General features: G+C 40.2%; 1 protein-coding gene across 3 annotated transcripts in view; it reads right to left on the bottom strand.

Annotated features, from left to right (window-relative positions):
- The window catches only part of LOC133543928 (FERM, ARHGEF and pleckstrin domain-containing protein 2-like), a 173,428-nt gene that overhangs the window by 136,684 nt on the left and 11,493 nt on the right, over positions 1–25,251 (bottom strand). For all 3 annotated transcript variants that reach the window (XM_061888850.1, XM_061888847.1, XM_061888848.1), the window contains exon 2: positions 21,319–21,530. In XM_061888850.1, coding sequence (XP_061744834.1) covers positions 21,319–21,519 — 201 coding nt within the window. In that variant the 5' untranslated portion in view covers positions 21,520–21,530. The remainder of the gene's footprint in view (positions 1–21,318; positions 21,531–25,251) is intronic.

Genomic DNA, 25,251 nt, shown 5'->3' with positions numbered 1-25,251 from the left:
CAAATCCTTTTTTCTGCAGACTACTCCCACATTTTTCAACCCACAATTCCACTGTCAAGGACAAAAAACAAAGTTGTTTTTTGAAGTGGAAAAATTCCCGGTTTTCCCTAATACCATTTCTCAATTAAAAATGTTACTACTTCCACATTTCTCGACCAATTTAAAAAAATGTCAACACCTACCATTTCAACTCATTACGAACGATCACATTTTTTAGCATTTTCAAAAAAAATGTCCTGCTTTTCCTGAAATTCCCAATGAAAAAAAATGGGACATTTTTCAAACTTGAGCAATTCCCACATTTTCAACAGATTCAAACCATTCCACCTTCAACACAATCCACTCATCCTGGACATTTAAACTATTATTTTTGCAAGTTCAAAGAAATTCCAGGAATTCACGTTTTTTCAAACCCTTTTTTGTGGCGACTACTCTTCCCACATTTTTCAACCCACAATTCCACTGTCAAATCATTCCTCTTAGTCAGGACAAAAAACAAAAAGTTGTTTTTTGAAGTGGAAAAATTCCCGGTTTTCCCTAATACCATTTCTCAATTAAAAATGTTACTACTTCCACATTTCTCGACCGATTTAAAAAAATGTCAACACCTACCATTTCAACTCATTATGAACGATCACATTTTTTAGCATTTTCAAAAAAGTTCCCACTTTTCCCGAAATTTTCAAATTTCCATGAAATTCCCGTTGAAAAGAATGAGACATTTTTCAAACTAACTTTTCCCACATTTTTCAACTGATTCATACCATTCCACCTTCAACACATTCCACTCATCCTGGACATTTAAACTATTATTTTTGCAAGTTCAAAGAAATTCCAGGAATTCACGTTTTTTCAAACCCTTTTTTGTGGCGACTACTCTTCCCACATTTTTCAACCCACAATTCCACTGTCAAGGACAAAAAACAAAGTTGTTTTTTGAACTGGAAAAAAATCCCGGTTTTCCCTAATACCATTTCTCAATTAAAAATGTTACTACTTCCACATTTCTCGACCGATTTAAAAAAATTTCAACACCTCCCATTTCAACTCATTACGAACGATCACATTTTTTAGCATTTTCCAAAAAATGTCCTGCTTTTCCTGAAATTCACAATGAAAAAAATGGGACATTTTTCAAACTTCAGCAATTCCCACATTTTCAACAGATTCAAACCATTCCACCTTCAACACAATCCACTCATCCTGGACATTTAAACTATTATTTTTGCAAGTTCAAAGAAATTCCAGGAATTCACGTTTTTTCCAAACCCTTTTTTGTGGCGACTACTCTTCCCACATTTTTCAACCCACAATTCCACTGTCAAGGACAAAAAACAAAGTTGTTTTTTGAACTGGAAAAATTCCCGGTTTTCCCTAATACCATTTCTCAATTAAAAATGTTATTACTTCCACATTTCTCGACCGATTTAAAACAATTTCAACACCTACCATTTCAGCTCATTACGAACGATCACATTTTTTAGCATTTTCAAAAAAATTTCCTGCTTTTCCTGAAATTCACAATGAAAAAAATGGGACATTTTTCAAACTTCGAAAATTCCCACATTTTCAACAGATTCAAACCATTCCACCTTCAACACATCCCACTCATACTGGACATTTAAACTATTATTTTCGAGTTCAAAGAAATTCCAGGAATACCCTGACAGCACGTTTTTTCAAACCCTTTTTAATGTTCACTACTCCTCCCGCATTTGCAAAAAAATAACAAAGTTTGTCAGTGTGAACATGAAATATCTTATCTTTGCAGTCTATTCAATTGAATATAAGTTGAAAATATTTGTTGTATTCTCTTTAATTTAGCATTTACACAACCTGAAAACTTCACTGCTTTTGGGGTTTGTAGACATTCGCCTCGTCTGCAGTTTTTCTTTGTCTAATGTGAGTCATGTGATAAGTAGAATATGTGGCAGGCCAATAAAACTTGTGGCCGGATGCAAAAGATCTTATAATCAATACATGTTCAAATCTCCTCACCAGGGTTGTTTACCGCATGTTTATTTGCGTGGCATTGGGCTCCTAGCATTCACACAACAAACGCCGCGCTACTTTCACAGATTCAGTTCTCTGGAGCGGCGGGCCAAAGCACAGCAACATGTGTCGGTTAATCAAGACCACAACCATTTCAAAACGTTCGCCACTGCAATTTTCTGTCTATTCCTGTACACCCTCGGCAGAGAAAGTTCAGGAAAAAGTAGTCTTGCAACTGCTGAACTGCATTTGTCTTCTGACCAAGACCACACAAACTTTGGGAATACGCCGACATTCAGAAATGACTTCAGCTGCAAACACTGACATTTTACAATAGGACTCAGTGGTTACTACTATGTGTTGAAATACTGCCATCATGTTTGCATATTGTTTATTTAAATACCACTATCATATTTGTATATTGTGTATTAAATACTGCCATCATATTTGTATATATTCAGCCATTTTCTACCGCTTGTCCCTTTTGCGGTGGCAGGGGGTTGCTAGAGCCTATCTCAGCTGCATTCGGGCGGCAGGCGGGGTACACCCTGGACAAGTGGCCAATATTTGTATAAAGTGTGTATTAAATACCGCTTTCATATTTGCATAACTGCCAATACCGTTCAGTTGGAGTTGAAGAAAAACACAAAGAAAATTAAAGCTGCAAGCAGCGTTGGTCGGGCCCGCCTTTGGCTGCTGCCGCCGAGACTCCAGCCCTGGTCTTAGTCAGACCTACATAGAAGTTTTTTATTCATGTCTCTACGACATTTCTAACAGAAGTTACAAGCAGTTTTGTCTGTGTTTTTTCTTAGGGGGCGCTAGAGCGCACTTTTGATTTTTGGGGTTTGGTTTTTTATTAGATGGCAATTTTCGCCAGTCCTAATGTGTGTGTAAAATTTGGTGAGTTTTGAAGCATGTTAAGGGGGTGAAATTACAGATAATTTTTTCTGGATGTTGTTGATAAATGGCTTTCGCTTTGCATAGTAGTGCTTTAACTTGCACCTTGAAGCATTTTAAGGGGGTCAAATTACAGCTTAAAGAGGCAAAAATGACATTTTTTAGGAAAATTTGCGCAGGTTTTTTTGATGGCGCGTAAAATCTAAACCGGAGCAGTAATCAAAACTCTTTCGATAACTTTTAATTAGAATGGTTCAAACTCTCTTTTGTGCGAGTTTGAAGCTGAAACGACAAACACGCTCAGAGGAGATAACGTTTGAAAAAGGTGACGGGTGTTTACAAAACTTTTATTTTGAAGGGGTAATTTTTAACTTCCTGTTTATTTTTGCTGAAGGATGTCGATCATTAAAATGTAGGTCTAAGTGAGACCTACATGGAGGTTTTTGTTTCATGTGTTTCCGACATTCCTACGGGAAGTTACAAGCCGTTTTGTCTGTGTTTTCTTCCTAGGAGCAGTTTTTTCTGTGTTTTATTCAAAAATTGGGCTAGAGCGCAATTTTGAGTTTTGTTTTTTTCATTATATCGCAATTTTTGCCAGTCCTGGTGTGTGTGCCAAGTTTGGTGAGTTTTGAAGCATTTTAAGGGGGTCAAATTACAGCTCAAAAAGGCAAAAATAGCATTTTTTGCGAAAATTTTGCTTTGAAGGGGTTTTTGCCAACTTCCTGTTGATTTTAGGTATAGAAGTTTAAATTGTGAAATGTAGGTCCAAGTCAGACCTACATAGAGGTTTTTGTTTCATGTCTCTACGACATTCCTAGCGGAAGTTACAAGCAATCTGTTTTTTTTTTCCTAGGGGGCGCTAGAGCGCATTTTGGATTTTTGGGGTTTGGTTTTTTTATTAAATGGCAATTTTCGCCAGTTCTGATGAGTGTGTGAAATTTGGTGAGTTTTGAAGCATGTTCAGGGGGTCAAATTACAGTTCAAAGAGGCGTCGGAATAATAATAAATAAAGAATAATAAAACGCACGAAAAACAATAGGTCCTTTGGCCATTGCCAAAGAATGGGCCATGCGGGCCCTAATAAATAAGCCCGACGCCGATAAAGAAGTGGCCCGACACCAATAAAAAAAGTGGGCTGACACTAGGGCTGGGCGATATATCAATATACGATACATATTGCGGGTTTGTCTCTGTGCGATATAGAAAATGACCATATCGTAATATTCGAGTAGACGTTCTCACGCATCTGCGGGCATTACACTCTCCTCCTCTTTCCTGTGTCCTTGCAGACAAGCAGGTGCACATTCATACGTCACTTACTGTCACGTCATACGTACACGCCCTCGCCCAGCGGAGAGGTCGCGTCATGGCCAAGGTTAGCTGTGATGCTAGCGGGTTGTTGCGGAGAAAGAAGGTGCAAATCTCGTAACAAATGAAGGAAGAATTATTCCCAATAAAAACATCACGGGGTTTATCGTCTGGTTCTGGTTGTGGTTCGGCTTCAAGCGGGAATATGTCGAATAGACAACTTTAATTTGTCATGAAAGTTTCAAAGTAGCATATATTAGTGCAGCATGAAGAAGAATGTTTTAATGTATACACTTATAATCATCATACTGCTGTGATTATATGTATCAAGTGTTCATTCAAGGCTAAGGCAAAATATCGTAATATATAACGTATATCGCGATCTGGCATAAAAATATCGCGGTATTAAAAAAAGGCAATATCGCCCAGCCCTAGTCGAAACCAATAAACAGAGGTCCGACACCAATAAATCGTGGGCCGACACCAATAAAACGTGGGCCGACACCAATAAAAACCGTTTGACACCAATAAACAGAGGCCTGACACCAATAAAACAGAGGCGGACACCAATACACAGAGGTGGACACCAATAAAACGTGTGCCAATACCAATAAAACGAGGTCCGACACCAATAAAACAGAGGCCCGACACCAATAAAACAGAGGCCAGTACCAAAAAAAAAGAGGCCAGTACCAATAAAAACAGTTCGACACCAATAAAACAGAGGTCCGACACCAATAAAACAGAGGTGGACACCAATAAAACGTGGTCCGACACTAATAAAACAGAGGCCCGACCGACACCAATAAAACAGAGGCCCGACACCGATAAAAAGAGGCCGACACCAATAAAACGAGGCCAGAACAAATAAAAAGAGTTTGACACCAATAAACAGAGGCCCGACACCAATAAAACCTGGGCCGACACCAATAAAACCTGGGCCGATACCAATAAAACCTGGGCCGACACCAATAAAAAGAGGCCAATACCAAAAAAAAAAAAAGAGTCCGACACCAATAAAACGAGGCCAGTACCAATAAAAACAGTTTGACACCAATAAACAGAGGCCTGACACCAATTAAAATAGGCCAGTACCAATAAAAAAAAGAGTTGGACACCAATAAACAGAGGTGGACACCAATAAAACAGAGGTCCGACACCTAAACACAGAGGTGGACACCAATAAAACGTGGGATGATACCAATAAAACGTGGGCCGACACCAAGAAAACAGAGGCCCGACCGACACCAATAAAAAGAGGCCAGTACCCAAAAAAAAGAGGCCGACACCAATAAAACGAGGCCAGTACCAATAAAAACAGTTTGACACCAATTAAAATAGGACAGTACCAATAAAAAGAGTTTGACACCAATATAACAGAGGCCCGACACCAATACACAGATGCCCGACACCAATAAAACGTGGGCCGACACCAATAAAACAGAGGCCCAACACCTAAACATAGAGGTGGACACCAATAAAACGTGGGCCGACAACAATAAAACGAGGTCCGACATCAATAAAACAGAGGCCCAACACCTAAACATAGAGGTGGACACCAATAAAACGTGGGCCGACAACAATAAAACGAGGTCCGACACCTATAAAACAGAGGCCCGACACCAATAAAACGAGGCCAGTACCAATAAAAACAGTTTGACACCAATAAACAGAGGCCTGACACCAATTAAAATAGGCCAGTACCAATAAAAACAGTTTGACACCAATAAACAGAGGCCTGACACCAATTAAAATAGGCCAGTACCAATAAAAAAAAGAGTTGGACACCAATAAACAGAGGTGGACACCAATAAAACAGAGGTCCGACACCTAAACACAGAGGTGGACACCAATAAAACGTGGGATGATACCAATAAAACGTGGGCCGACACCAAGAAAACAGAGGCCCGACCGACACCAATAAAAAGAGGCCAGTACCCAAAAAAAAGAGGCCGACACCAATAAAACGAGGCCAGTACCAATAAAAACAGTTTGACACCAATTAAAATAGGACAGTACCAATAAAAAGAGTTTGACACCAATATAACAGAGGCCCGACACCAATACACAGATGCCCGACACCAATAAAACGTGGGCCGACACCAATAAAACAGAGGCCCAACACCTAAACATAGAGGTGGACACCAATAAAACGTGGGCCGACAACAATAAAACGAGGTCCGACATCAATAAAACAGAGGCCCAACACCTAAACATAGAGGTGGACACCAATAAAACGTGGGCCGACAACAATAAAACGAGGTCCGACACCTATAAAACAGAGGCCCGACACCAATAAAACGAGGCCAGTACCAATAAAAACAGTTTGACACCAATAAACAGAGGCCTGACACCAATTAAAATAGGCCAGTACCAATAAAAAGAGTTTGACACCAATAAAACAGAGGTGGACACCAATAAAACAGAGGCCCAACACCTAAACATAGAGGTGGACACCAATAAAACGTGGGCCGACAACAATAAAACGAGGTCCGACACCTATAAAACAGAGGCCCGACACCAATAAAACAGAGGCCCAACACCTAAACATAGAGGTGGACACCAATAAAACGTGGGCCGACAACAATAAAACGAGGTCCGACACCTATAAAACAGAGGCCCGACACCAATAAAACAGAGGCCCAACACCTAAACATAGGAGGTGGACACCAATAAAACGTGGGCCGACAACAATAAAACGAGGTCCGACACCTTTAAAACAGAGGCCCGACACCAATAAAACAGAGGCCAGTACCAATAAAAACAGTTTGACACCAATAAACAGAGGCCTGACACCAATTAAAATAGGCCAGTATCAATAAAAAGAGTGTGACACCAATAAAATGAGGCCCGACACCAATAAAAAGAGGCAGACACCAATAAAAAGAGGGCAGTACCAAAAAAAAGAGGCCGCCACAAATAAAACAAGGTCAGTACCAATAAAAACAGTTTGACACCAATAAACAGAGGCCTGACACCAATTAAAATAGGCCAGTACAAATAAAAAGAGTTTGACACCAATAAGACAGAGGTCTGACACCAATAAAATGTGGGCCGATACCAATAAAACGTGGTCCGACACCAATAAAAAGAGGCCGACACCAATAAAACGAGGCCAGTACCAATAAAAACAGTGGCCTGACACCAAATAAAATAGGCCAGAACAAATAAAAACAGTCTGACACCAATAAACAGAGGCCAGTACCAATAAAACAGAGGCCGACACCAATAAAACGAGGTCAGGACAAATAAAAACAGTTTGACACCAATAAAACAGAGGCCGACACCAATAAAAAGAAGCCGACTTTTGATTTTTATTGAATAGATTTAGAATCAGGATGAATAACAATCACGATTTTTTGTGCAAGCTTAAAATGTTTTTTTTTTTTTATGTCTTTAACCGCGAGCGTACGACAACTGCACATGCGTCACGGCCAATTATGCACACTCCACCATCTCTTTTCCAAAAGGAAACAGAGGCCTTTGAAGATGACGCCTGTTTACACATTAGGGATACATTTAAATCATGGCGGACACTGAAGTCAAACATGTTTCTCCTCATGCAGCTCGCCTTCACACGCACTTCAAAAATACTGTTTTTGTTTTTTTTTAAACCTCTCACAGAGCCACTACATTTGAAGTGGACACCTTGTGCACAATTGGCTATTTTTGGAATTCCACCACACTACCCAAAAAATGAAGCAAACTTTTAGGGGTAGTATACAGCCTCTAAACCAGGGGTGCCCACACTTTTTCTGCAGGCGAGCTACTTTTCAATTGACCAACTGGAGGGGATCTACCTCATTTATATATATCATTTATATTTATTTATTTATGAAAGAGACATTTTTGTAAACAAGTTAAATGTGTTTAATGATAATACAAGCATGTGTAACACATATAGATGTCTTTCTTTCACAAAGACAAGAATATAAGTTGGTGTATTACCTGATTCTGATGACTTGCATTGATTGGAATCAGACAGTAATGATGATAACGCCCACATTTTCAAATGGAGGAGAAAAAAAGTTGTCCTTTCTGTACAATACCACATGAAAGTGGTTGCTTTTTGGCATCTAATTCATCCAGCTTCCATACACTTTACAAGAAAAACATTGGCGGCAAATTCCGTAGCTTGCTTGATTGACATTCACGGCACCCGAGGGTCTTGTGAGATGACGCTGGCTGCTGCCACTTCATTATTATGAAAAAATGACAGAGAGGAAGGCGAGAAACACTTTTTAATTCAACAGACCTTCGCGCCGTCCCTTCCGTCAAAACTCTAAAGGCCGACTGCACATTTCCTATCTTCACAATAAAAGCCCTGCTTCATGCTGCCTGCGCTAACAAAATAAGAGTCTCGGAAGCCAGCTTTCTGAGGGATCGCTTGTGCACGCCAGTTTTCCCAGACTCTGTATTTAGTTAGCGCAGGCAGCATGAAGCAGGGCTTTTATTGTGAAGATAGGAAATGTGCAGTCGGCCTTTAGAGTTTTGACGGAAGGTCTGTTGAAATAAAAAGTGTTTCTGGCCTTCCTCTCGGTCATATTTTCATAATAATGATCTTGCAGCAGCCAGCGTCATCTCACAAGACCCTCCGGTACCGTGAATGTCATTTAAGTGACGTCTTGGTGAAGATTGATGATCACTCATTTTTAGGTCTATTTTTTTTAAAAGCCTGGCTGGAGATGGACTGACACACCCCCCGCGGTCGACTGGTAGCTCGCCATCGACGTAATGGGCACCCCAGCTCTAAAAAGTACCAGTCCCCCAGCCCCACCGCCGTCGTCTCGTGGCGACATTGCTGGTTTTACCAGTAGAGGAGCATGTTCGGCAGCGCGCACACACACACAGTACTTACAAGCAGACACAGTGTGTAGACAGAAAAGGGAAAATGGACGCATTTTGGTGTAAAAAGTAAAGATAAATGTGAAGTCATAACACTGTAACCGGAAGAGCTGCTTTAAGACATCCGCAGTGTTTTAGCTACTTTTAAATCACTAATCCTCGCCTCCGTGGCGATAAAGTAAGTTTATTACAAGTTACATTATCACTGGAGGACGAGGAATGGATAAACACGCTTCACTACTCTAGCTCACCGGCGTCACAATGTAAACAAACGCCATGGGTGGATCTACACCTGACATCCATTGTAATGATACCAAGTACAGGAGTGTATCTAGTCGATACAGCTGCCTGTATTTTTTAGCGTCCCAAAATATTTGTGTTTTTAAAATTCATATGTTTATAAAGTCAGGAAATACGTCTCTGGAAACATGAGGACTTTGAGTATGACTGATGTGTGATCCTGTATCAACTCGGTATCGCATCCATACTTAAATGTGTGGTATCGTCCAAAACAAATGTAAAGTATCAAAGAAGAGAAGAATAAGTGATTATTACATTTGAACAGAAGTATAGATAGAACATGTTAAAACAGTAAATGCACAAGTAGATTAATAATCCCATTTTTACAGTTTGTCCCTCATAATGTGTACAAAATAATAGGTGTATAAATGACACAATATGTTACTGCATACATCAGCAGATTAATTAGGAGTCTTTGTTTGTTTACTTACTACTAAAAGACAAGTTGTCTATTTTATTTAAGGACTAAATGACAATAATAAACATATGTTTCATGTACACTAAGATTTTTTGTTCAAATAAAGACATTTTTTGTGGTCCCTTTTAATTAGAAAAGTATCGAAATACATTTAGGTGCTGGTGCCAAAATATTGGTAATGGGACAATAATAAAATAGATTTTATTTGTAAAAAGCACTTTACATTGAGCAACTAACCTCAGAAGAAATCCCAGAAGAAATTACCAATGCAATAGATAGTAAAAAATGTGCGGCAGCAGTGTTTATGGCTCTAACTAAAGCATTTGACACAATTAATCACAAGATTTTAATAAAAAAAATGGAACGAAATGGCATCAGAGGGTTAGTCTTAAACTGGATAAGAAGTTATCTAACGAACAGGAAACAATACGTGAAGCTAGGCGAACACACTTCTACATCCATCCATCCATCCATCCATCTTCTTCCGCTTATCCGAGGTCGGGTCGCGGGGGCAGCAGCCTAAGCAGGGAAGCCCAGACTTCCCTCTCCCCAGCCACTTCGTCTAGCTCTTCCCGGGGGATCCCGAGGCGTTCCCAGGCCAGCCGGGAGACATAGTCTTCCCAACGTGTCCTGGGTCTTCCCCGTGTCCTCCTACCGGTTGGACGTGCCCTAAACACCTCCCTAGGGAGGCGTTCGGGTGGCATCCTGACCAGATGCCCGAACCACCTCATCTGGCTCCTCTCCATGTGGAGGAGCAGCGGCTTTACTTTGAGTTCCTCCCGGATGGCAGAGCTTCTCACCCTATCTCTAAGGGAGAGACCCAAACTCATTTGGGCCGCTTGTACCCGTGATCTTATCCTTTCGGTCATGACCCAAAGCTCATGACCATAGGTGAGGATGGGAACGTAGATCGACCGGTAAATTGAGAGCTTTGCCTTCCGGCTCAGCTCCTTCTTCACCACAACAGATCGGTACACCGTCCACATTACTGAAGACGCCGCACCGATCCGCCTGTCGATCTCACGATCCACTCTTCCCTCACTCGTGAACAAGACTCCTAGGTACTTGAACTCCTCCACTTGGGGCAGGGTCTCCTCCCCAACCCGGAGATGGCATTCCACCCTTTTCCGGGCGAGAACCATGGACTCGGATTTGGAGGTGCTGATTCTCATTCCGGTCGCTTCACACTCGGCTGCGAACCGATCCAGTGAGAGCTGAAGATCTTGGCCAGATGAAGCCATCAGGACCACATCATCCGCAAAAAGCAGAGACCTAATCCTGCGGTCACCAAACCGGAACCCCTCAACGCCTTGACTGCGCCTAGAAATTCTGTCCATAAAAGTTATGAACAGAATGGGTGACAAAGGACAGCCTTGGCGGAGTCCAACCCTCACTGGAAACGTGTCCGAGTTACTTACTTAAGTAAGTCGGCACACTTCTACAAAGCTACATATTTCCTGTGGTGTACCTCAGGGATCAATACTAGGACCTAAATTATTCAATCTCTATATAAATGACATTTGTAAAGTTACAAGAGATTTAAAGTTAGTATTATTTGCGGATGATACAACAGCCTTTTGTTCAGGAGAGAACACACAGTGGATAATACAAATAATAACAGAAGAAATGAACAAATTAAAAAAATGGTTTGACAAAAACAGACTATCATTGAGTCTCAGTAAAACTAAAATAATGCTATTTGGTAACAGTAGAAAAGAAAGTCAAACACAAATACAAATAGACGGAATAGAAATTGAAAGAGTAAATGAAACCAAATTTCTAGGTATAATGATTGATGATAAATTGAACTGGAAATCTCATGTAAAATATATACAACATAAAGTTGCAAGAAATACATCAATAATGAATAAAGCCAAATATGTTCTAGACCAAAAATCACTTTATATTCTCTACTGCTCACTAGTGTTACATATCTGAGTTATTGTGCAGAAATATGGGGAAATAATTACAAAAGAACACTTCATTCACTAACAGATCAGTTAGAATAATACATCATGTTGGATATAGAGAACATACAAACCCTTTATTTATTGAATCAAATATACTGAAATTCCATGACTTAGTGGAATTGCAAACAGCTAAGATTATACACAAAGCAAACTATAACCTGCTTCCCAAGAATATACAACAATTCTTCTCAACAAAAAAATATAATCTTAGAGAAAAATGTAATTTAAAACATTTGTATGCACGTACAACACTTAAGACCTTCAGTATATCAACCCTAACCCTAACCCTAACCTTAAAACTCATTTGTATACTCTAGCCTTTAAATAGACTCCCTTTTTAGACCAGTTGATCTGCCGTTTCTTTTCTTTTTCTCCTATGTCCCACTCTCCCTTGTGGAGGGGGTCCGGTCCGATCCGGTGGCCATGTACTGCTTGCCTGTGTATCGGCTGGGGACATCTCTGCGCTGCTGATCCGCCTCCGCTTGGGATGGTTTCCTGCTGGCTCCGCTATGAACGGGACTCTCGCTGCTGTGTCGGATCCGCTTTGGACTGGACTCTCGCGACTGTGTTGGATCCATTATGGATTGAACTTTCACAGTATCATGTTAGATCCATTGCTTTCCTCCTCTCCAAGGTTCTCATAGTCATCATTGTCACCGACGTCCCACTGGGTGTGAGTTTTTCCTTGCCCTTATGTGGGCCTACCGAGGATGTCGTGGTGGTTTGTGCAGCCCTTTGAGACACTAGTGATCTAGGGCTATATAAGTAAACATTGATTGATTGATTGATAATATGATCCACTTCAAGAAACTCTTCAAACTGGAAGTGTTTACAAAGTACAAAAATGAAGAACCATGATAAACATTCTGATTTTACTCACCCATTCATTCTTAAAATAATCTAACTTATCTCATCGTATGGAATAAAAACTTACTTAAGCAATTATTTATTTATTTGTATTGTGATTACTTATTACTTATGGAGTATACATTGTGAATACATTGAGAACAGGAAGTGAACAAAAGTTTTAGCAACTGTTATGTAAAGAAAAAGGGGTAGGATTAAATAAGCTCTGCTTCTTCCTCCTCCTTTTCGAACATGTTGAAAAGAGAAACTGGAAATTGTGATGCATCATGTTGTATGCGTGCATGTTCCAAATAAACTCAAACCTCGAAGTGCTCAAGTGCATTTAAAAAATAAATAAACAAAATGAAGATAGGCACCAGCGCCCCCCGCGACGCCAAAAGGGATTGATTAAGCGGTAGAAAATGGATGGATGGATGGAAAATAAAAACTAGAACAGCCTAATAGCTATAACTTGTATGCATACATACATACATACACACACATATATACAGTATATATATATTTTTTTTTTTTTTAAAAGAAGGGTTTTTTTAAAAATGTCTACTAATTCAGTGACACTTCTCTGTATGTTTTTGATATTTTTTTTTAGTCAGTTGGTTTGACTTTCTATGTGCTGGTGGTGAAGAAGAAGGCAGAACTTTGTCAACCACTAAAATGTAGAACCCGTATTCTGATGTCCCTATCAAATGAATAAATAAAAAAAAAATCCATTTTGCAGAACATGCCACCATCATTAGCTCATCACTGCTTCCCCACAAAAGAAAAGGATGCTGTTCTCCAAACAGCCCACAGCGCCTTGGACTGAATGAAGAGAAGGCGCTTGGAGGCCATCTTGTTCTTGGCAAACTCCAGACCAGGATGGCAGCCATGTTCTCTTCTCCATGCCCTCCGCTTAATTTACTTCCTGGCCTAAATCAGCCTACAAATACTTCTTGTTGTGGCTTCTTGAGGATTTACAGTTGGCGTTGAAAGCCCCGCCTGACAGAATCATGGCCGCCCCTTACACGCTCCTTCACTCCCGACAGGAAGTCGGCGCTTCAATGGCCACTTCCTTATTGCTTCCTGTGCGCCTTGTCAGCCAAGTGCATCAGCTGAGTTGGCATCAGTTCCCTCAGACAGCCAACCGCCCGTTGTCACTTATCATTTTAAGTATTTATATATATTAAATGCCATCCATCCATCCATCCATCTTCTTCCGCTTACCCGAGGTCGGGTTGCAGGGCCAGCAGCCTAAGCAGGGAAGCCCAGACCTCTACTTTCTGAGGTGTTCCCAGGCCAGCCGAGAGACAAAGTCTACCCAACGTGTCCTGGGTCTTCCCCGTGGACTCCTACTGCTCGGACGTGCTCTAAAGACCTCCCTAGGGAGGCGTTCGGGTGGCATCCTGACCAGATGCCCGAACCACCTCATCTGGCTCCTCTCCAAGTGGAAGAGCAGCGGCTTTACTTTGAGCTTCTCGCCCGATCTCTCAAAGGAGAACATTATCAGCAGACCTATGTAAGCGTCAATATATACCTTGATGGTGCAGAAAAAAAAACATTTTTTTAACCGATTTCCGAACTCTAAATGGGTGTATTTTGGCAAATTAAATGCCTTTCTGTTTATGGCTCTTTTGGCGATGATGTCAGAACGTGACGTCATTTTCAACACATTGCAAACACCGGGTCTCAGCTCTGTTATTTTCCGTTTTTTTGGACGATTTTTTGGAACCTTGGAGACATCATGCCTCGTCGGTGTGTTGTCGGAGGGTGTAACAACACTAACAGGGAGGGATTCAAGTTGCACCACTGGCCCGAAGATGCCAAAGTGGCAAGAAATCTGCCGCCAGACCCCCATTGAATGTGCCGGAATGTCTGCACATTTTACCGGCGATGACAGACATGGCACAGAGATGCATGGATAACCTGCAGATGCATTTGCAACAATTAAGTCAACGAAATCACAAAAGGTGAGTTTTGTTGATGTTGTTGACTTATGTGCTAATCAGACATATTTGGTCGCGGCGTGACTGCCAGCTAATCGATGCTAACATGCTACGCTAATCGACGCTAACATGCTATTTACCGGCGGTGCTAAAGCAGACATGGCATAGAGATGTATGGATAACCTGCAGATGCATTTGCAACGATTAAGTCAACGAAATCACAAAGGTGAGTTTTGTTGATGTTGTTGACTTATGTGCTAATCAGACATATTTGGTCGCGGCGTGACTGCCAGCTAATCGATGCTAACCTGCTATTTACCGGCGGTGCTAAAGCAGACATGGCATAGAGATGTATGGATAAGCTGCAGATGCATTTGTAACTACCACCCACATTTAATGCGAAAAAAACACTTACCAATGGACGGATTTAAGTTGCTCGAGTGTCACAAGACGCGAAAGTCCTGATCGTTTGGTCCGCACATTTTACCGGCGATGCTAACGCAGCTAGTCGGCCATGCTATGGCTATGAATGGAGTCAACAGCTATTCGCTCAATAGCTTCAGTTTCTTCTTCAATAATTTCATACTCCAACCATCCGTTTCAATACATGCGTAATCTGTTGAATCGCTTAAGCCGCTGAAATCTGAGTCTGAACCGGAGCTAATGCTGTGCTATTGGCCATTGTTTGTTTACATTGGCAGTACTGTATGACGTCACAGGAAAATGGATAGTGGTTTCGAAGATAGCGAAAATAAGGTACTTTAAAGCTTTATTTAGGGATATTCCGAGACCGGTAAAATTTTGAAAAAATTTTCAAAAAATACAACAAGCCACTGGGAACTGATTTTTATTGTTTTTAACCCTTTTGAAATTGTAATAATGTTCCCCTTTAAGGAGAGACTCATTTGGGCCGCGTGTACCCGTGATCTTGTCCTTTCGGTCATGACCCAAAGCTCATGACCATAGGTGAGGATGGGAACGTAGATCGACCGGTAAATTGAAAGCTTTGCCTTCCGGCTCAGCTCCTTCTTCACCACAACGGATCGATACAGCGTCCGCATTACCGAAGACGCCGCACCGACCCGCCTGTTGACTTCACCATCCACTCTTCCCTCACTCGTGAACAAGACTCTGAGGTACTCGAACTCCTCCACTTGGGGCGAGAGCTCCTCCCCAACTTGGAGAGCCACCCGTTCCCGGGCGAGAACCACGGACACCGACTCGGAGGTGCTGATTCCCATCCCAGTCCCTTCACACTCGGCTGCGAACCGATCCAGTGAGAGCTGAAGATCTGGGCCAGATGAAGCCATCAGGACCACATCATCTGCAAAAAGCAGAGACCTAATCCTGCAGCCACTAAACCGGATCCCCTCAACGCCCTGACTGAAAAAGACTGTAATGTTTCGGGCAATCATTTACTGGAATAGACTTCCACAATATCTGCTATCAATCACCAGCATAGTGGGCTTTAAGAATAGACTAAAAGGAGAAGTATTGCGTAAAGAGATTATTCTAGATTGTACCTAATGTCATGACTGTTTTTATTGACTATTGAGTATTTTATTGATTATGGGATAAGCAGCAGAAAATGGAAGGATGATACTTTGTCACTTATTGTTTGTCCTTGGTACACTAATGTGTATATTTTAGTTTTATTTTTGCAAAAATGTATACAGTATATCTATTTTTATATTGCTATTTTTATCTTTGTATGACAATTATTATGTAACAACATTTATTAGTATTTTTTGGTTCTTTGTTGTTGCCATTTTTGTATCATGACAATTTATTATTGGATCATGTTGTACTGCATTTTAATCGTTTGTTCTGTGGTTGTGTGATGTTTTTTGCCTGGACCCCTGGAAGAATAGTCTCCACTACAGGTGTAGACTAATGGGGATCCTTAATAAACTAAACTAAACTAAAATGCGCCTAGAAATTCTGTCCATAAAAGTTATGAACAAAATCGGTGACAAAGGGCAGCCTTTTACACTGTAAAAAAAAAAAAAAGTCCTATTTTCATGGTTAATTTACTCTAAATTTCTACTGTAATTTTTTTTAAAAATTTAAATAGGTTATAAAACTGTAGAACTGAAGACATTATCTGTAAATAAACAAACCGCCTGTTATTTTAAGTAATACGCCAGTAATGACAAACTATGTATATTTCTATTTTTTTTACAGAAAAATACCAAATTATACATATCCATCCATCCATTTTCTACCGCTTATTCCCTTTTTTGGGGTCGCGGGGGGCGCTGGCGCCTATCTCAGCTACAATCGGGCGGAAGGCGGGGTACACCCTGGACAAGTCGCCACCTCATCGCAGGGCCAATACAGATAGACAGACAACAATCACACACTATATAATTTTCATTAAATATGTAGCTTGTTATATAAAAGTCTGTCCATACTAGCAGTTTTATATGTAATTTTAATGTAAATCTTATTTAATATTTGTGTATTTTTACATTCAAGTCGAAAAATATATGTAGCCTGTTATATAAAAGTTTATGCTCATACTAACAATTTAACATTTTTCTCTGTAATACGACATATGTTGGTGACTGCAAGACATACTTGATCACAGCCAAAAGCCACACAGGTCACACAGATGGTGGCCGTACAAACAACTTTAACACTGTTACAAATATGCGCCACATTGTGAACCCAAACCAAACAAGAATGACAAACACATTTCAGGAGAACATCTTGACCTTAACACAAGATAAACATAAGAAAATTACCCAGAATCCCATGTGTTACAATATACGCCGCCACCTCCAAAGCCCCGCCCCCTTCAACCGACGCACGGAGGGGGGCGGTGACGTGGGGGTGTACGTTGTTCCTGATCTGCCCTGATCTTAGCGGTATAGCTCAGTTGGTAGAGTGGCCGTGCCAGCAACTAGAGGGTTGCAGGTTCGATTCCCGCTTCCGCCATCCCAGTCAATGCCGTTGTGTCCTTGGGCAAGACACTTTACTCACCTGCTCCCAGTGCCACCCACACTGCTTTAAAAAATGTGTTTCACTATGTAAAGCGCTTTGAGTCACTAGAGAAAAGCGCTATATAAATATACTTCACTTCACATACTTGATCACAGCCAACAGCCACACAGGTCACACTGATGGTGGCCGTGCAAACAACTTTAACACCGTTGCAAATATGCGCCACATTGTGAACCCACACCAAACAAGAATGACAAACATTTCAGGAGAACATCTTGACCTTAACACAAGATAAACACAAGAAAATTACCCAGGCTACGAGAGGGTTCGCCCTGTGCATTGTGTCTGTTCAATAGCAGATTTGAACGGAGCGAACCCTCTTGTCAGTCAATCTTTATCTCAGGTGGGCGCAGGCGGGTCACACACAAGATGTGTGAAACCCTCACTACTCGCTAGCAAGAATCACAACAAAGTAACAAAAACTAGGAAGAAAAAGAGGTTAAAAGTCTGTTGTGGGAATATTTCAAGTCAGCAAAATGAGTCCATGAACACAAACGATTTTTGGGAAAGTGGTAGCAACGAAAACATGTTTTTAAACATTTAAGACAGTTTTTCCAAATAAGTAAGTACGAGGGTTGTATGATATCCCGGGTATTAATTAATCAAAAATGTTTGAAAAAGTACTGGTTCTGTCTGTTGGCCCTGCGATGAGGTGGCAACTTGTCCAGGGTGCAGCAAGCCTATCGCCCGAATGCAGCTGTGATAGGCTCCAGCACACCCTGACACCCCGAAAGGGACAAACAATAGATAAATGGACGGGTTCCCAATATTTTTTTTCAGGGGCATGACAGCATATCACGTCATGACATTTGCTGGTTTTACGAGCAGAGGAGCATGTTAGGCAGCGCACACACACAGAGTACTTACAAGCAGACACAGTGTGTAGACAGAAAAGGGAGAACGGGCACATTTTGGTGTAAAAAGTAAAGATAAAGGTAAAGTTATAACACTGAAACACCCACAGGAAGAGCTGCTTTAAGACATGGCTAGTGGCTAACGTCCATCCAAAGTGTTTTCGCCATTTCTACATCACTAATCCTGGCCTCCATGGCAACAAGTACGTTTCTTGTGATATCATTATCACTGGAGGATGAGGAAGAGCTAAACATGCTTCACTACTTTAGCTCACCTGCGTCACAATGTAAACAAATGCTATGGGTAGATCTACTGTAATGATATCAAGTACAGGAGCATATCCAGTCGATACTACTATGATTACATCGATATTTTTTATCATCACAAAATCTTTTTTCCTTTTTCAAAAATTCCTATTATGTTTATCAAGTCAGGAAATATTACCCTGGACACATGAGGATATGAGCAATGTATGATCCTGTAACTACTTGGTATCACATCCATACTTAAATGTGTGATATCATCCAACACTAATGTCAAGTATCAGAGAAGAATAAGTGATTATTACATTTTAACAGAAGTGTAGATTGAACATGATAAAACAGAAAACCGCATGACACCTACCCTTTACATCAGTATTTCTTACAAAATATTATTATTAGTTTATTAGGTATTATATTTTATTGTATGGTCCTGTAACTACTTGGTATCACATCCATACCTAAATGTGTGGTATCATCCAACACTAATGTCAAGTATCAGAGAAGAATAAGTGATTATTACATTTTAACAGAAGTGTAGATAGAACATGTTAAAACAGAAAACCGCATGACACCTACCCTTTACATCAGTATTTCTTACAAAATATTATTATTAGTTTATTAGGTATTATATTTTATTGTATGGTCCTGTAACTACTTGGTATCACATCCATACCTAAATGTGTGGTATCATCCAACACTAATGTCAAGTATCAGAGAAGAATAAGTGATTATTACATTTTAACAGAAGTGTAGATTGAACATGATAAAACAGAAAATGATATTAACAGTAAATGAACAGTATATTAATAATAAATTTTTACAGTTTGTCCCTAATAACAGGTGTATAAATGACACAATATGTTACTGCATACGTCCGCAGACTAATTAAGGCTAGTCGTTTGTTTATTTATGACTAACAGACAAGTTGTCTAGTATGTTTACTATTTTTTTAATCCTCCAAGTCCTCCACACGACACGTCCGCTTCGGACAGACAAACCTCCTCCAACCTTCGAGGACAAGGCTACAAAAAACAATGGGACTCTGAGCGTTCCGCTCCGCCGCTTCCATTCTGTGGAACGCTCTCCCTGACCACCTGAGGGCACCACAGACTGTGAGTTCTTTTAAAAATGGCTTAAAACCTCTTTTTTTTACAATTATTTTTTTCTCCTAGATGTATACGTGCTAGTTCTAGTTTTTATTTTATTTGTTTTTATTATCTTTTTATTTTTTTTCCTGATACACTGTAGCACTTTGAGGTTGTTTGCTCAATGTAAAGTGTTTTTTTTTTTTACAAATAAAATCTATCTTTTATTATTATTATTATTATTATTATTAATTTAAGGACTAAATTACAATAATAAACATATGTTTCATGTACCCTAAGATTTTTTGTTGCAATAAAACCAATAATAAAATTTATTTGTGGTCCCCTTTATTTAGAAAACCTCCAAGTCAACAAGTTGGTGTCAAATCTCCAAGTCACAAAGGTGGTGTCAAACCTCCAAGTCACAAAGGTGGTGTCAAACCTCCAAATCACAAAGGTGGTGTCAAACCTCCATCTTTGTGGCTTGGAGGTTTGACACCAAGTCACAAAGGTGGTGTCAAACTTTCAAGTCACAAAGGTGGTGTCAAACCTCCATCTTTGTGACTTGGAGGTTTGACACCAGGTGGTGTACAACCCCCAAGTCACAAAGGTGGTGTTAAACTTCCAAGTCACAAAGGTGGTGTCAAACCCCCAAGTCACAAAGGTGGTGTCAAACCTCCATCTTTGTGACTCGGAGGTTTGACACCATGTGGTGTCCCACCCCCAAGTCACAAAGGTGGTGTCAAACTTCCGAGTCACAAATGTGGTGTCAAACCCTCAAGTCACAAAGGTGGTGTCAAACCCTCAAGTCACAAAGGTGGTGTCAAACCCTCAAGTCACAAAGGTGGTGTCAAACCTCCATCTTTGTGACTTGGAGGTTTGACACCAGGTGGTGTCCCACCCCCAAGTCACAAAGGTGGTGTCAAACCCTCAAGTCACAAAGGTGGTGTCACACCCTCAAGTCACAAAGGTGGTGTCAAACTTCCGAGTCACAAATGTGGTGTCCCACCCCCAAGTCACAAAGGTGGTGTCACACCCTCAAGTCACAAAGGTGGTGTCACACCCTCAAGTCACAAAGGTGGTGTCAAACCCTCAAGTCACAAAGGTGGTGTCACACCCTCAAGTCACAAAGGTGGTGTCACACCCCCAAGTCACAAAGGTGGTGTCACACCCCAAGTCACAAAGGTGGTGTCACACCCTCAAGTCACAAAGGTGGTGTCACACCCCCAAGTCATAAAGGTGGTGTCACACCCCCAAGTCAACAAGTTTTTGTCCAAGCTGAGTGGACACTGAGTCAGCAGTTAAGTTAATCACTGCAAAGTAAAATCCATTAAAACCTTCTGTGAGTTACTGGTTTTCAATCAAAGATTAGAGACCACTTATCTAGGAGAGTAAACACCCAAAACCTCCACAGAACAGAAACCTCCCAAAAACCCGCGAGAGTGCGAGCGACACAAACAAGACGCCATAAGGCGCAGGAAGGGATTTTGGCGGGCAAAGCCAGGTTGCAGCTGTCACAAACACACCTGCTGGGTGACCAACACCAGACTTAACACAGTGGGGGGGGGGGGGGGGGGGGCAGAGACTTACGTCCAGGTCGAAGAACTCCTGGGACTCGTCCAGACCTTGGACGCGGACTTGGAGCCCGCGGGCCAGGCCGTTGGACTCGCTGACCATGTAGCCGCTGAGGGTCTGGCCCGGCTCCAACGTGCTGATACCTGCGTTGAACTGGGCCCCCAGCCTGGTGCCGGGGGTCTGCAGGGTCCGGTATGACCCCTCCATTTCCCCCATGGGGGCAGATCCTGAGGACACAAAACAACATGGCACTCTTTAAAAATTGTATTAGCCTCTCTAATGATATGATTATTTTATCGCAGAAAAATTTCTACACTGGGGGGCCACGGACAGACAAATCCGAGAAGCGGGGGCCATTTTTGTAGTTCTTCCCTTTAAATCCAGTACAGCAAATAGTTTTTTGTTTTTTTTAATTATTATTAATAATCAGTCCAAGAAAATAATCCAATAATAATACCATCCTAATTCCACACACAATACATTCAGAATAGCAATCAACACAGCAATTGAGAGGACACACAAACATGACACAAAACAATCCAAAAGTAATCAAACACAAAACGATTAATATCAACAACAGTATTAATATCACCAAATTTCCTGGACTATAAGGCGCACTTAAAACTCCTTTAATTTTCTCAAAAAATCGACAGCGTTTACCGACCTCAAAGCTATTTTATTTGGTACATGGTGAAATGTTAAGTGTGACCAGTAGTTGGCAGTCACACATAAGATAGGTCAGGGGTGCCCATTACGTCGATGGCGAGCTACCAGTCGACCGCGGGGGGTGTGTCAGTCGATCTCCAGCCAGGCTTTTAAAAAAAACTAGAGCTAAAAATGAGTGATCATCAATCTTCACCAAGACGTCACTTAAATGACATTCACGGTACCGGAGGGTCTTGTGAGATGACGCTGGCTGCTGCAAGATCATTATTATGAAAATATGACCGAGAGGAAGGCCAGAAACACTTTTTATTTCAACAGACTCTCGCGCCGTACCTTCCGTCAAAACTCTAAAGGCCGACTGCACATTTCCTATCTTCACAATAAAAGCCCTGCTTCATGCTGCCTGCGCTAACTAAATACAGAGTCTGGGAAAACTGGCGTGCACAAGCGATCCCTCAGAAAGCTGGCGTGCACAAGTGACTCTTGTGAGACTCTTATTTTGTTAGCGCAGGCAGCATGAAGCAGGGCTTTTATTGTGAAGATAGGAAATGTGCAGTCGGCCTTTAGAGTTTTGACGGAATGGACGGCGCGAGTCTGTTGAAATAAAAAGTGTTTCTGGCCTTCCTCTCTGTCATTTTTTCATAATAATGAACTGGCAGCAGCCAGCGTCATCTCACAAGACCCTCGGGTGCCGTGAATGTCAATCAAGCAAGCTACGGAATTTGCCGCCAATGTTTTTCTTGTAAAGTGTATGGAAGCTGGATGAATTAGATGCCAAAAACCAACCACTTTCATGTGGTATTGTACAGAAAGGACAACTTTTTTTCTCCTCCATTTGAAAATGTGGGCGTTATCATCATTACTGTCTGATTCCAATCAATGCAAGTCATCAGAATCAGTTAATACACCAACTTGTCTTCATGAAAGAAAGACATCTATATGTGTTACACATGCTTGTATTATCATTAAACACATTTAACTTGTTTACAAAAATGTCTCTTTCATAAATAAATAAATATAAATGAGGTAGATCCCCTCCAGTTGGTCAATTGAAAAGTAGCTCGCCTGCAGAAAAAGTGTGGGCACCCCTGAGATAGGTGTAGACCACAAAATGAAAAATATGTAAACAACACCAACATTTTATATTTTCCATTGAGAATATAGAACATTACACACGGCACTCAGAAATCTATCAAAATGTTTTAGAAGGACTTTGGTAAGCTAGCATATGCGGCAAGTACCAAAATTTGACTCGTGTATACCTACTAAAATTATCTTTAAAAAAAAAAAACCTAGCATATGCATCAAGTACCAAAATTTGACTTGTGTGTACACCTATGGTAAATGGGTTGTACTTGTATAGCACTTTTCTACTCCTTTTTAAGGAGGCCCAAGCGCTTTGACAGTATTTTCAGAGTCGCCCATTCACACACTGACAGCCTACAAAATGTAGCTTTAAAAAAAAATAGCATAGCCGTCAAAGTACCAAAATATGACTTGTGCGTATACCTACAAAAATTTGCTTTAAAAAAAAAGTTAGCATGATAAAATGTAGCATGCATCAAGTACCAAAATATGACTCGTGTGTAAACCTACAAAAATGTGCTTAAAAAAAAAAAAAAGCTAGCATGTGCGTCAAGTACCAGAATATGACTCGTGTGTATACTTACAAAAAATAGCTTAAGAAAAGCTACTATCTATTCGTCAAGTACCAAAATATGACTTGTGTATACCTACAAAAATTTGCGTAAAGAAAGCTACCATGGTTCGTCAGGTACTAAAATATGACTCGTGTGTATACCTAAAAAAATTAGCTATCAAAAAAAGCTAGCATGATAAAATGTATCATTCGTCAAGTACCAAAATATGACGACTCGTGTGCGTACTTAAAAAAATGTGCTTAAAAAGCTACAATCGATTCGTCAAGTACCAAAATATGACGCCTCGTGTGCATACCTACAAAAATTAGGCTAAAAAGCTACCATCGATTCGTCAAGTACCAAAATATGACTCGTGTGTATACCTACAAAAATTAGCTTTAAAAAAAAGGTAGCATGATAAAATGTATCATTCGTCAAGCACCAAAATATGACGACTCGTGTGTATACCTACGAAAATTAGCTTAAAAAAGCTACCATCTATTTGTGAAGTACCAAAATATGACTCGTGTGTATACCTACAAAAAATAGCTTTAAAAAAAGCTAGCATGATAAAATGTATCATTCGTCAAGTACCAAAATATGACGACTCGTGTGCATACCTACAAAAATTAGCATAAGAAAAGCTGCTATCTATTAGTCAAGTACCAAAATATGACTCCTCGTAGGTATACTACAAAAATTTAAAAAAATATTTAAAAAAATAGCATATTCATCAAAACAGCAAAATATGACTTGTGTGTACACCAAAAAAAAATTGCTTTGAAAAAAGAAAGTTAGCATGATAACATGTATCATTCGTGAAGTACCAAAATATGACTCGTGTGTATACCTACAAAAATTAGCTTAAAAAAAAAAGCTAGCATGATAAAATGTATCATTCGTCAAGTATAAAAATATGACTATTGTGTATAGTTAAAAAAATTTGCCTAAAAAAAGCTTGCATGATAAAATGTATCATTTGTCAAGTACCAAAATATGACTCGTGTGTATACCTACAAAAAATAGCTTAAAAAGATCAAATCTAGCATGATAAAATGTAGCATGAGTCAAGTACCAAAATATGAATCGTGTGTATACCTACAAAAATTAGCATAAAAAGCTACCGTCGATTCGTCAAGTACCAAAATATGGCTCGTGTGTATACCTAAAAAAATTAGCTTTAAAACAAAGCTAGCATGATAAAAATGTAAAATGCATCATCGTCAAGTACCAAAATATGACGACTCGTGTGTATACCTATAAAAATTAGCTTAAAAAGCTACCATCGATTCGTCAAGTACCAAAATATGACTTGTATGTATACCTACAAAAATTAGCTTAAAAAAAGCCAGCATGATAAAATGTATCATTCGTCAAGTACCAACATATGACTCCTCATCTGTACACCAACAAAAAATTACTTAAAAAGCTACCATCTATTTGTCCAGTACCAAAGTATGACTTGTGTGTATAGTTAAAGAAAATAGCCTAAAAAAGCTAGCATGATAAAATGTATCATTCGTCAAGTACCAACATATGACTCCTGTGTATACCTACAAAAATTAGCTTTAAAAATAAAAAAAAGCTAGCATGATAAAATGTATCATACGTCAAGTACCAAAATATGACGCCTCGTGTGCAT

This window comes from Nerophis ophidion, linkage group LG26 (assembly GCF_033978795.1).
Source record: "Nerophis ophidion isolate RoL-2023_Sa linkage group LG26, RoL_Noph_v1.0, whole genome shotgun sequence".
Taxonomy (NCBI): Eukaryota; Metazoa; Chordata; class Actinopteri; order Syngnathiformes; family Syngnathidae; genus Nerophis; species Nerophis ophidion.
The sequence above is the reverse complement of the archived record's forward strand: the minus strand, read 5'-3'. Positions and strand labels throughout refer to the sequence as shown.